The following is a 12,026-nucleotide window of genomic DNA, read 5'->3' as shown; positions in this document are numbered from 1 at the left end:
ACATTTTTTAGCCATTTGCCAGGCCGGTCTCAGCAGGACGAAAACCCTAGAAATATCCCAAAACACGTCGGACTGGGCAAAACCCTAGACGCAAGTTCGACTCGCATTTCGGCCGGCGCCGCGATTCGTCGCCCGCTCGCCTCCGCGCCGCCGGAGCCTACCTCCTCTCCTCCGCGCCACCAACGCCTGCCTCCTCCCTTCCGCGCAGCCATCGACCACTTCGCCTCCACACGGCCGTTGATCTCCTCCCCTCACCTTCCCGTGCACTGATGTCAACCTCCGCCGCTAGCCGCAACGCCAGTGACCTTGCCGGCAACAGTCCCACCACCGGTACCCCCCTTCTACTCTCTCTCTCTCTCTCTCTCTCTCTCTTCCACCCTATTGACCTCGTCTCCATAACCCAATCAAGCAGAGCAGAGGACGTCGTTGCCGTCGACTTCTCCGATCGGAGGCAGGCTGGCTTTTTTGCCGGTGAGTTTCCGCTGTCCTTTCTCTCCTCCTCAGCGGCTGCCAATTTGGAATCTTCGACTGCTTTGTTCTAAGGTTGTAGGTTGCGTCACTACTTGTGTGTGATCTGAATGGAGATGCCTTCTTTTTCTCCATGGGTAGATTCTTTTATTATCTGTGCATGCTGGATACGTGGAGGATGCTTTTACCAGTGATGGAACTAGCTTCCTTTCTCTATAATCTTCACTCCTGCCAATTTGAATGTGTTTGGTACTAAAGGATGCTTTTAATGGATGAAATGTCTGATTATAGTAGAACTAGCTTCGTGCCCATGCTTTGCTACGGAATCATCAAGAAAATAAAATTTACAACTGAAAAAAACATGATAGTCAGCTTATGAACCAAAGTCATAAAGCTTGATGATAGGCTTTTCTAAATTAGAACTCTGAACCCAACCTCATGAAGATTGGAGAGGAAAGCCATCAGCAGAAACTATGTAAGGAAGGATTATGAGTTGAAGTTTTAACTCGTGGATTTGTACAATCTACTTGCCAGGAGTGACAAGAGAAATGTTAGGAAGGAGTGAATTGACGACCACCATCTCAAAACTTTATAAGTAGGAAAGATTATCATCTGATTTTATGCCTTTTTTACTTCTTGCAGATGCAATCATGACTTGGTTACTTTTATGGCATTTTTAAATTCAGAACCTATGTTGTTAAAGATACAGTTATCTTCAGCGGTACCTAGTAGTAGTATATATGTTGTATTTCTAATGAACTATATATTTTATCATATACGCGGTGACCTAACAATGTTATACCCTCTTTCAATTTTATTTGACAGGGACCTCCCCCTTGGACCTTTGTTGGGTTGGATGAACCACCACCTTCTTGGGATATTGTTTTGACACCTAAATTTGGTATGTAACAGCCTTGGTACTCCTGCTTATTTCCTACATGCCTTGAGTTCACCGTTCTTGTAATTGAGTGCCTAGAGTAAATTTTCTTATTTGTTTTCTTGATTCTTTTCCTTAGTACCTAAATGAATCAAGGGAGAGTAGAGCAAGTTAGGAAGAGGAAAGCCGAAGAAGATGATGTTTTTAGTGCAACTAGTGTTTTAATCCCTTGTGAAAAATGCAACTAGTGTTTTCCACCAAACCTAGTGTTTTCAGAAAAAACAAGTGTTTGGGTGAAAAAAATGTTTTCACCCAAACCACTAGTGTTTAAAACACAAAACCCTCAAAAAAACTTCACGCGAGAGGTAGTGCATGGGAGATTTTTCCTTGAACTGGCTCGAATCGCTCAGCATGTGTGGTTTGATTTCTGCGTGAGGGAAGAGTGTGTGTGATGATGCACTACGGCTCATTTGGATCCAGATGCATTGGTTGATATGGTGTTGTATCTTGATCAATCGGAATGTTGGTTCAGGAATGCGCAATATCTTTGAGGATGGTGTGGGTTATCCATGTCCTGAATCGCCAACAGTGATTAGCCCACCGAAGGTTTTTTTTTGCGAGAAGGCCAAGACCATATATTAAATCAACCAATCCTTACAGATCCATCTTTGAAGTAAAAGAAAATTACATACAAGTTCTTGTAAGTAAGTCGTTATCTTCCTCCTGCACTTGCCGGTGGCGCGTCGTGAGCGAAGCTCGATGCTGCCTCTGGAACTCCAAACCACGTCGAATCCAGAAAAACGTTGTTGACGTAGCAACCGGGAAGTCGCCCTTCGGAAAAGTAATCAATAAACCGATACATGCAGACAACCTACAAAACACAAACACAAGACCAGATCCACCACTCTAGATGCTTCTGACAGGAGTGCCATCGACAAGGTGGACGAGGGGTCAAAAAAACCTTATTCTTGACCCGAACAGTGCCACCATTACCACCATAGTGCCGCTGTCGGTTAACCAAATTCAAACTTTTGAAAACCTACTATAGCACGAAGCGTAGAGAAGGCAGGGACGTCGTTCCTTGCTGGCCGTTTTTTCTATCGGGTTAAAGCTAATCCCACAGCCCACACGGAAGGTTGCAAGTGTTGAGAACAAGCTTCCAACTTAACGAGAATGAGAATGAGATGGAGAGTTTGAAGCAGGTGCATGCATGACTAGGGGTGGATCAAGTTTGAGAGTAATTGAAGAGCATATGGACAGTGATAGTGACTGATGATTCCGAAAATCTGACATCCTCAGATGATTCAGAATATGACATTGAAGATTGCGATGATTTGGTTCAGGACCCACTTATGACAGAATCGTCTTTAGGGACATGCTTTTTTCACACTGCATCGATAAACCATCTGTCAATAAAACAGTGAGACTTACTTATTTTCTTTTTCTCAGTCTTGTTTACATATCAACTTCTAACAAAATGCACTTAAGATATACTCTCTGCATTTTGCAAAATTTGGCGTATTTGGTTAAAACTTTGACTAATAATTACTTTATTAATTGTTTCTAGAAGTCCCTCCTTTTGTATTTAGGTTTATCAAATTTCATAGGTAACTACTGTAATTAATACTGAGAAACTCAGTGAGAGTTGTAGTCATCAGGCGCGTGCTTTTCGCGAGGATCACAGCCTGGTGCACGCAGGGGCTGTTTGGTTTGAGCCCAAAGTTGCCCTACCAAAAATTTGGCTAGCCAAATAATTGGTTATGGTTTTGCTAGCCCATGAGTTGGCCAACTTTGGTCAAAGAATTGAATTAAAGTTGGCTATGGAACATTGGCTAACCAAATATTTGGTCATCATTCAAACAAACACTAAATTTTGGTCAATGACCAAAAAATTGGCTTGGTAGCAACCAAACAGGGGCCGCAGTTTCTGGGCATCAACACACACGCGTGCATGTGCATGTGACATGTGCATGTGACATGTCCGTGCAATAGACGGGAGTTGAGCAGCGGAACGGGCAGCCCACAAGGCCACAAGACGGCACACCTGGACCTGCCGGTCGTGGGTTTAATTGATGGCGAGTTTGATTAGTATGCACACGCGGATGGTCAATCGTGCTGTTCGGAGTAATTCTAAAACTTCCTGTAAATTGGGAAGGGTTTGTAGTTACCTTAGGGGAGACAGGCCGTATGTCATCTCTAATTTCTATATCTAGCGATTGTCCAGTAATTTAATCAAAAGCCGTTTGGTTCCCCTCATTTTATTTTATTTGGTAGGAATGGAATGGAATCACTTTTTTTATTGGATATTATTTGGTTGAATTTAACTTTTGGATTGAAAAATTATATTTCTCTGCCACATGAATTTGTAGATTGAGAGAAACATTCAGAGAAATGATGCCTTTTAGAAAGAAGTGAGGTTTATGTGTATGTGTGATTCCGTGTAATTTTAAATTAAATTCATGTAACCAATTTCTTGCCAACCAAATTGGTTGATTCTGAAATCCAAAACAAATTCCATGATTCTAAACTCAGATGATGGTAGTCAAACAAGCTGTAATAATCTTCCTTGTTGCCTTGATGCCTTCCTCTTCTGGTCCTTAATGTTGCTATGTCACACTTGTACTTCTGATGACTTGTGCGTCACCACGCGCGGGTGGGTTTTCATTTTTTTTACCAGACCGCGCTCGTCTAGCTTTCAATGTGGCTTACGCCATTTTATGCAATGGCCCTAGTCTCCTGCAGGAGATTTTTAGAAGCTGAGTCAAAATCAAAGAGAAGGTCAATGCACTAGGCTTGTCGTGTTGACGGGAGAAAGACGGACCTCCCTGGCTCCCTTTGCATCTCCTATAGCTTTGCACAAGTGCAAGAGGAGACAATAGGATGCGACATCTAGACCCCTCCATATCCATTCCTTGGACTCCTGAGGCTAGGCACCCGTTCTAATTCCGGCTGCTTTCCTCATTGCAGCTACCGACAGGAAAAAAAGAGAGGAATGAGACTCGATTTTGTGCTGACGTGCTGCCGGCGGCGAAATTAGGTAGCGGTTCGAAGTGAGCTCACGAAGGCGGGACACGATAGATGATCAATAGCTGCCTTGGAGCGAACCGTTAGATTTGTAGAAAATGTAAAAAAAAAAATTAAATACATGCATGAACATCTTTTAAAATCGGAGCTGCTATTTCGAGAAATGGTGTGCTACCGCTTCACAGGAAGTATGCTCTGAGCACAGTCCTAGAACGTCTCCGTAGACTCTCTGATAGTCTGATATGAATCCACAGAATAAAACCTTTCAAAAAAATCACGAAATAATCCGAGTCACCCCACCTGCGCTCGCGTCCCGAGGCGACAAGCCGACCGATTACCCGAAGCGGAGATTCCTACAAGGCGCCCACCGTCCCGTCCGGCCGTCCCACCAAGGCACCAACAGTCATACTCACTACCTCCCGATCTGCTGGCCTCCCGTTCCGCTGCCTCCCGCCCGCCATTCCGCCGCCTGCCTCCCGCCGGCCCCGCTGTTCCGCCACCCCCCGCCGTTCTGTCGCCTGCGGCCTGCCGCCCCCATCTCGCCGCCGGAGCCCGCCGCCTCCAATCTCGCCGCCGGCGCCCGCCGCTCGACGATCGCTCCCAACGTCCTCTCCCAGCAGGCCAGCACCCAACCTCCTCTCTCCTTCGTCGCAGCTACAGCTCCCGCCTGCAGCGGAAACCAAACAGTGGGCTGCAGCCTTAATTTGCATCCCAGCTGCTGCGGCCCAGCTGCGGTGCGAGCTGTGGCCCTGCAGGCGACCAAACACGCCCTAAAGCGCCACTTCTCCGTCCCACTCCGCGCTGCGCCTTGCCGTTCGCCATGGCCGCCGCCGGCGAAGACCCTCAGGAGCCACACTCAGGTGACTGCGAGCGTCTCCCTCTCCACCACCACCTCCTCCTCTCCCATCTCGTGGTGGTCTCTCCGTCCGCACCGGCGGTTGGTTCGGATTTAGAATTCGGCCTTGTGGAGGCTGGAAAGGTGGGGGGTTTCAGGGTGGTAGGGTGGGTCCGCGGGTGCGGCATTTCCGTTAGGCGAGAGCTTGGATCGGGTTTCATGGCGGTTTTGGGACTTAGGGTTTTGTCTGGTTTGGACTGGGGGTGAATTTTCCCATTTCTGTGGGGTTTGGTGTGCACAAGAGGACTCTTCACCCCCCCGGCCCCCCCCCCCCCCCCCCCCCCCAAGCTACCACTGGGAAAGCAAATTTTGGGGACCCATGCCCTCCATGAGTTTCCTCGGTGATCACCGCGGTGATTTCGTTGGAGGTGTTCCCCTCTTGCTGAGAAGCAGTGCTCCCCTCCTGTCGAGATCGTTGGGCTTATGCATCGCTATTTAGTATACAACTATACATCATTACGGATATCTGGTTTCAGTAGTTCAGAGTTTACATGTGTTATCAGCACAAATTCCGATCGCTGGAAGTTTAGGAATGGTCGGACTGGGTGATTTGTTTCCCTGGCCCCACGAGTCTGGAAATCAAATGATTTTGGGGCCTGAGAGCATATCATGTGACAAAGGACAACTGTGTATCCTACTGGTCTGTTTGAAGTGTGATAGATTCTTTTCATGGAAATATGCACTTTATGTGGAGTAGTAAAATGATGTTAACGTCCTAATTTTACCATCTGGAAGTCATTCTGACATATTGCGAAAGGCCAAGCTTAGGCATGATGTAGGCTGAATGGAGCTGTTTTCAATATTTCATCAATCTCCGCAGGCTTTTGTGCAACATGCATTTTAGCTTGAGAGCTAGGGTCAGGCAAGAGGGTGAACTGCTCCATTAATCCATCCATTTTAGATTGCATTCTTGCTGTATTTGGTGGCATCCCCCCTGCCTCCCCCGCCTGCCCGCGCACACACGGTTTAGCTGCCCCGCAAAAAAACATCAGCAAGATTTAACCTGCCCACAGGGTTTGACCCCATGTCGGCAAGGAGACGCCAACAATTTGTTCTGTCATGCCATATTTGTTCACTGGTTTATGACATAGCTTTTCTTTTTATCATTTTGGCATTTTGATGGTGTATTGTTCATGTCACATCTAGTAACATGTCCTTTCTTTTTCCTTGTGATTAATTGTTCTTGGTCAGGATGTTGTCACCGACTGTTAATTGTATGGTGATCTATTTCTTGTGTTGTACTCCCTCTGTCCCATATTAAGTGACTCAAATTTGCCCAAATATGGATGTATCTATTCCTAAAAAGCGTCTAGATACATGTAATAGAAAGTCACTTAATATGGGACGGAGGGAGTAGGTGTTAAAGCAAGTTTCCTTTTGAAATACTTGTGTGAATATAGTTTGCTCACAAAAGAGTGTTTAGGCTCACTTACACCCACAAATTGCCTTTTTTTTTACGTTTAGATGATTCTTTTTCTTGGTAGTCTCTGCCTGATGGTAGCAAAGTACAGTAGCTTATGTAGGTGATATTGCTAGTGTATGGCTATTGGCTACTAGCTTTCTTCAATAGGTTTCAGCTTTTAGTACTGAATTTGGATTGTGCCACGTGAAATTCACAGTTCCATGCAAAAAATAAGGAAGTAAAAACAAAAGCAAACCTACTGAGTGATGAATAATACTCCCTCTGATCCTAAATTGTTGTCGTTGTTTTAGTACAAATTTGAACTAAAACAGCGACAAGAATTTACGATCGGAGGGAGTAGCACCTATATCTTCATTTATTACGATGGTTACTGAATAAGTGGTGAGTTGGCTACTGCATATTGATTACGATTATTATAGTTATTCTCCACGTGAAACTGTCTGTGACTCTACTTATAAGTTATAACTGCACTGTACACATCCTTTCTTTTGCTAATAGCTGTTTGAAAGGGGATAAAGATTTGTTGAAAAGGAAAAAATGTATTTGCATGCAACTTATATAACTCTTTTCTTTGTCATTGACATGTAGCATGTTGAGGATCAGTAGAATTGCTACTTCCATTGCAGATACAGATGTGTTCTATCTCTCCTGTGATAGGTAATCAATCTTCTGTCTCTGTAGGCATGTATTACCGCAGGAAGAACAGAGCGTCTGACCCAATCAGTGGTCTTTCACTTCCTGCTGGAAGTGGGGTTCATAGTTGGGGATGTGGCAGTGTTACCAAGGATATGGAAGATATTTATGCTCGCAATGTCCAACTGATTAATTTCCTGTCTACGCTGCATGAACCCACTCGGAGTTCTGTGCCTATGGTTGAAACTAATGTGAAATATTGCTCCATTAAGCAAGAAACTAAGGTGACAGATTGCTCTGTTAAGCAAACAGAACCAATACTTATTCCTGATTCGGATGATGAAGATGGAAGCACGGCAGAGCTGGCACCTGAGAAAAACAAAGAGCTGATACCATTGGGATTGGCTGGTACTCTCACGGCACACGTGACATCTAAAGGGAAAGATCAAGTAAATGAGACCCGGCACTATGGATACCAAAACAGTCAAATTGTTCCATATGGTCAAAGTGCAGCTCTTATAAATCATCATTCCTTGCAAACCAGCTGGCAACCATCAATTCAATATGAGAGCGTTATATTGCAAACAAGGACTGAGGAGGAGCGTATAAAATATCTGGCTGTATGTACTTCTCAACTTGCAACTTTTGACTTGATATTAACTTTTAAGTACTGTATTCTTGTTTTTTGTTCTACATTCCTGTACTGAGAAATCAGTATATTACTTCAAACCTTTTGACTGTACTTTGGTATCTCTGAAGCGGTACTGTGAACCTGTGATCTTTGTTTTAAGTGTGATTTGTTATCTTAATGCCCATCTCCCTAATTGTTCAATGCATATTTGTTGCATAAAATAGACTCCTTCTCTAGGGAATAATGAACAATATTTGTGTAATCTATTACAATCCAAAGCTGAAAGGTTTTTGTCTTCCAGCTGTAACTCCCTTTATCAATGTAGGCTGCTAGCCATGCGGAGAAGATGGCAGAAACACAAGTTTTCCCTGACCTTCCCAGGGAGAGAAAGCAAAGGAAATTGGACCCCAACTCCCAGGTGGATGGAGATGCTGGAACTGCGCCAAGAAAAAGAAAAAGAAAGACCGGACCAGATCCAGCAGCAGTTGATTTGCCTTCAGAAACCTACAATCCTGTGGAGGAAGAGGAGCCCGCGGAGGAAGATAAACCTGAAAACAAAAGTGATGGTCTTGAGGATTTATGGAAAGACTTCTCAGTGGCAATGGAAAGCTCTAAGGTACTACTTATAAGCTTGTAAGCTTAGAGTTATGAATTCAATTGCTGCGGCATTCTAAAACCTGTCATTTTGTAAATTAATAGTTGTCCTTGTAACTGCATGTTGTTCAATACTTTATTTAAAGACTGAACACTACTTTTACAAAGCAATATTTATGGTTAGTGCAGTGTATTTTGTCTTCTAGTCAAGACTCTTATAAGGGAATTCATTTGCCATATAAACATGTTATATCTATCATGAAAAATTAGCATACTTTATTCAGTTAAATTGTTGTTTGCCATAATGATTTAGTTATATTTTAATGGCCAGCTTAACACATTTGAAGAGCTACCCGATGAGAAAGAACTGGGTGAAAAAGATGTGGACAACGACTGCAACCATGACATACGGATTCATGAAGATCTGGGCCATGTATGCCGCGTCTGTGGTTTGATTGTGAGAAGGGCTGATACAATAATTGATTATCAGTGGAAAAAGGTCTGTAATTTGTTCGACGCATGTGATGGTTATATAACTCCAGGATCATTTGGCAACAATTTTCTTCTCTATATGAATGCATTTGTAATTTGGGGAAATTATTGATAAATATTTTTAGCAATGATGTTGCTTTGTTGAGATGTTGATACATGAGTTAGTTTGCAACATTACACAAGACATGGGTTTAGTAATAAATATGGAACTTTTGCATACATATTTCCAGTGCTTCACATGGTAATCATGATATTCAGATTTATGATCAGAAAAATTAAGTGGCATAATTTTTACTTCATGTCAGGCATCAAGGTCAAGATCATATTTCTGTGGAACACGTTCTAAGGATGCTGATGAGATCATCATTGGTGATATCAGAGTATCTGATGATCTCCTGGCTTTAGATATTGCCATTCATCCAAGACATAAAAAGCAAATCAGGTCGCATCAGTTGGAAGGTTTCCACTTCCTGGTTAAGAATCTAGTTTCTGACAAACCTGGAGGTTGCATTCTAGCTCATGCCCCTGGTTCCGGAAAAACATTTATGGTCATAAGTTTCATTCAGAGCTTCCTTGCGAAGTATCCCTCTGGAAGGCCCCTTGTTATACTTCCTAAAGGCATATTAGGTACATGGAAGAAGGAATTTCAACAATGGCAGGTTGAGGACATACCACTGTATGATTTCTATTCTGTTAAGGCTGAAAAAAGAGAGGACCAGTTGAAAATCCTCAATTCTTGGCAATCCAAAATGAGTATTCTTTTTCTTGGATACAAGCAGTTCTCTACGATCATTTGTGGTGATGGAGGTGGAACTGTTGCAGCTGCATGTCGTGACATGTTGCTTATGGTCCCTAATCTACTGATACTGGATGAGGGTCATACACCAAGGAATACGGCGACTAATGTGCTAGAATCACTGAGCAGAGTGCAAACACCACGTAAGGTGGTCCTGTCAGGTACACTTTTCCAGAATCATGTTGGGGAAGTGTTCAACATATTGAATCTTGTACGCCCAAAGTTTCTCAGGATGGAATCATCTCGTCCTATCGTCAGACGTATAATGAGTCAAGTAGCAATATCAGGTACCAGGGTTTCAAAAGGGGTTCCTGATAATGTATTCACCGAGTCAGTAGAAGAGACCCTGCTGCATGATGAAAACTTCACAAGAAAAGCACACATTATTAGAAGTCTTAGAGAACTAACAAATGACGTGCTTCACTACTATAAGGGCGATATCTTAGATGAACTACCTGGACTAGTAGATTTCAGCGTCTTCTTGAAACTCAGTCCCAGGCAGAAAGAAATCGTTCATAAGTTGGAAGCCTATGAGAAGTTCAAAAGAAGTGCGGTTGGAACTGCACTGTACATGCATCCTTGTCTGTCAGAAATGTCAGAAGGTGATGCTACAGACAGGGCTAACAACTTGACAGATGCTGCAGTTGATAGTATGGTTCAGTCTATCAATGTGAGAGATGGTGTGAAGGCCAGTTTTTTCATCAATATCCTGAGGCTTGCTTCTTGTGCAGGAGAGAAGTTACTTGCTTTTAGTCAGTATATACTCCCCATGAAGTTTTTGGAAAGGCTCTTGGTGAAGACGTGGGGCTGGCATGTAGGAAAGGAGATCTTTGTGATCTCTGGTGACACTAGTCCAGAGGACAGAGAATTGGCGATGGACCAGTTTAACAACTCTGCTGATGCAAAAGTTCTGTTTGGTTCTATCAAGGCATGTGGGGAGGGCATTTCCCTTGTGGGAGCATCAAGAGTTGTCGTGCTAGATGTTCACCTGAACCCGTCTGTTACCCGTCAGGCAATTGGGCGTGCATTCAGGCCTGGACAGCAGAAGAAAGTGTTTGTATACAGGCTTGTCGCAGCTGATTCTGCAGAGGAAAGCTTCCATGAAACTGCATTTAAGAAGGAAGTCATACCAAAGCTGTGGTTTGAATGGAGTGAGCAGCACTGCACTACCGATGACTTCAAACTGAACCAAACTGATATTGATGTCTGTGGGGATGAACTACTGGATAATCAAGCTATGCGGCAGGATATTAAGGCTTTGTATAGAAGGTGAAAGCTGTCTGGCTGCTGTACACCATGTATGTATTCCCTTGCTGATCCTCCAAGACTATCATTGCTCTGAAGGGGTTTCCTTTGGAATCATCCTTCACACTATAGGCTGCTACGGTGATACCTATTTGCACTAACTGGTAACGTTTTATTCTACAGGGTGTTACGGTGGCTCAGTTGTGGTGGCAGGCAGACAGGCAGGCAGGCCAGAGTCTTCTGTCAGCAAGAATTTTCTGTTATTCGTGCGATTTACCAACTTATGTTTATCCGCGGACCTTTTTTGTAGTATATATGCCGACTTAGGACAGCGATTATGTAGTCGAACTGATCCATGTTGCATTCCCTGGATAACACCTGCCGGATTTGCAGCTCTGTCGCTTTTGCCTTCTCGTGGAACAATTTGCCTTCCTGGATAATGGTACTGCGGGTTTGGATGTTTGTGCCAGTTTGTATGGTGAAGATTTTTTTTTTTACAGCATATGGTAAAGATTGTTTGTTGCGCACATAGATGCAGCCATGCAGATCCCGTAGATACTGCTAGACATCGACAGGCTGCATGCTTTGTCGAGAGATGGTGTCATAACAAAGAGTTCTAGCAGCTATTTCTGTACGTCCAACAAAAAATGTCTCAATTTTGACTAAATTTGTATGCATCTATATACTAGTCCTGTTTAGATACATAGACATTTTTTGTCGGACGGAGGGAGTATATTTTTGTGATCTCTGCATCAGGGTTGTGGCCGCTACCAAATGTTATCGCTTTGATGGTTCTTTAACTAATCTAGGGATGCCGGTGATCCTGGGCATCATCTAGTTGGTGTGACTATCGGTTTGAACGCTCTTTTTTTTTCAACGGCAAATTTTCAATCTGACATGTGTTCAATCTTTCCTCTTGGCACTGCCCTGTTTTCTATCCGGTGATGA

At 43.7% G+C, this 12,026-nt stretch overlaps 1 protein-coding gene across 1 annotated transcript; it reads left to right on the top strand.

Moving 5' to 3' along the window:
* Positions 1–4,739: 4,739 nt before the first annotated feature.
* Positions 4,740–11,609, top strand: LOC100845500 (protein CHROMATIN REMODELING 35). The gene is made up of 6 exons (XM_010236249.3): positions 4,740–5,229; positions 7,369–7,940; positions 8,277–8,567; positions 8,877–9,044; positions 9,343–11,131; positions 11,262–11,609. Exons 1-5 carry the CDS (start codon positions 5,190–5,192, stop codon positions 11,104–11,106), a joined length of 2,835 nt encoding a protein of 944 aa, XP_010234551.1. The 5' UTR covers positions 4,740–5,189; the 3' UTR covers positions 11,107–11,131; positions 11,262–11,609.
* The last annotated feature ends 417 nt before the right edge of the window (positions 11,610–12,026 follow it).

Source organism: Brachypodium distachyon, chromosome 3 (genome assembly GCF_000005505.3).
Source record: "Brachypodium distachyon strain Bd21 chromosome 3, Brachypodium_distachyon_v3.0, whole genome shotgun sequence".
NCBI lineage: Eukaryota > Viridiplantae > Streptophyta > Magnoliopsida > Poales > Poaceae > Brachypodium > Brachypodium distachyon.
This window is presented reverse-complemented; position numbering and strand designations above follow the sequence as displayed.

Excerpts from the sequence above, each read along its gene's own strand:
- LOC100845500 (XM_010236249.3), top strand. The coding sequence starts at position 5,190 with ATGGCCGCCGCCGGCGAAGACCCTCAGGAGCCACACTCAG. Across the intron at positions 7,941-8,276 it reads AGCGTATAAAATATCTGGCT|GCTGCTAGCCATGCGGAGAA; the intron begins GTATGTACTTCT and ends TTATCAATGTAG. Across the intron at positions 8,568-8,876 it reads TGGCAATGGAAAGCTCTAAG|CTTAACACATTTGAAGAGCT; the intron begins GTACTACTTATA and ends TTTAATGGCCAG.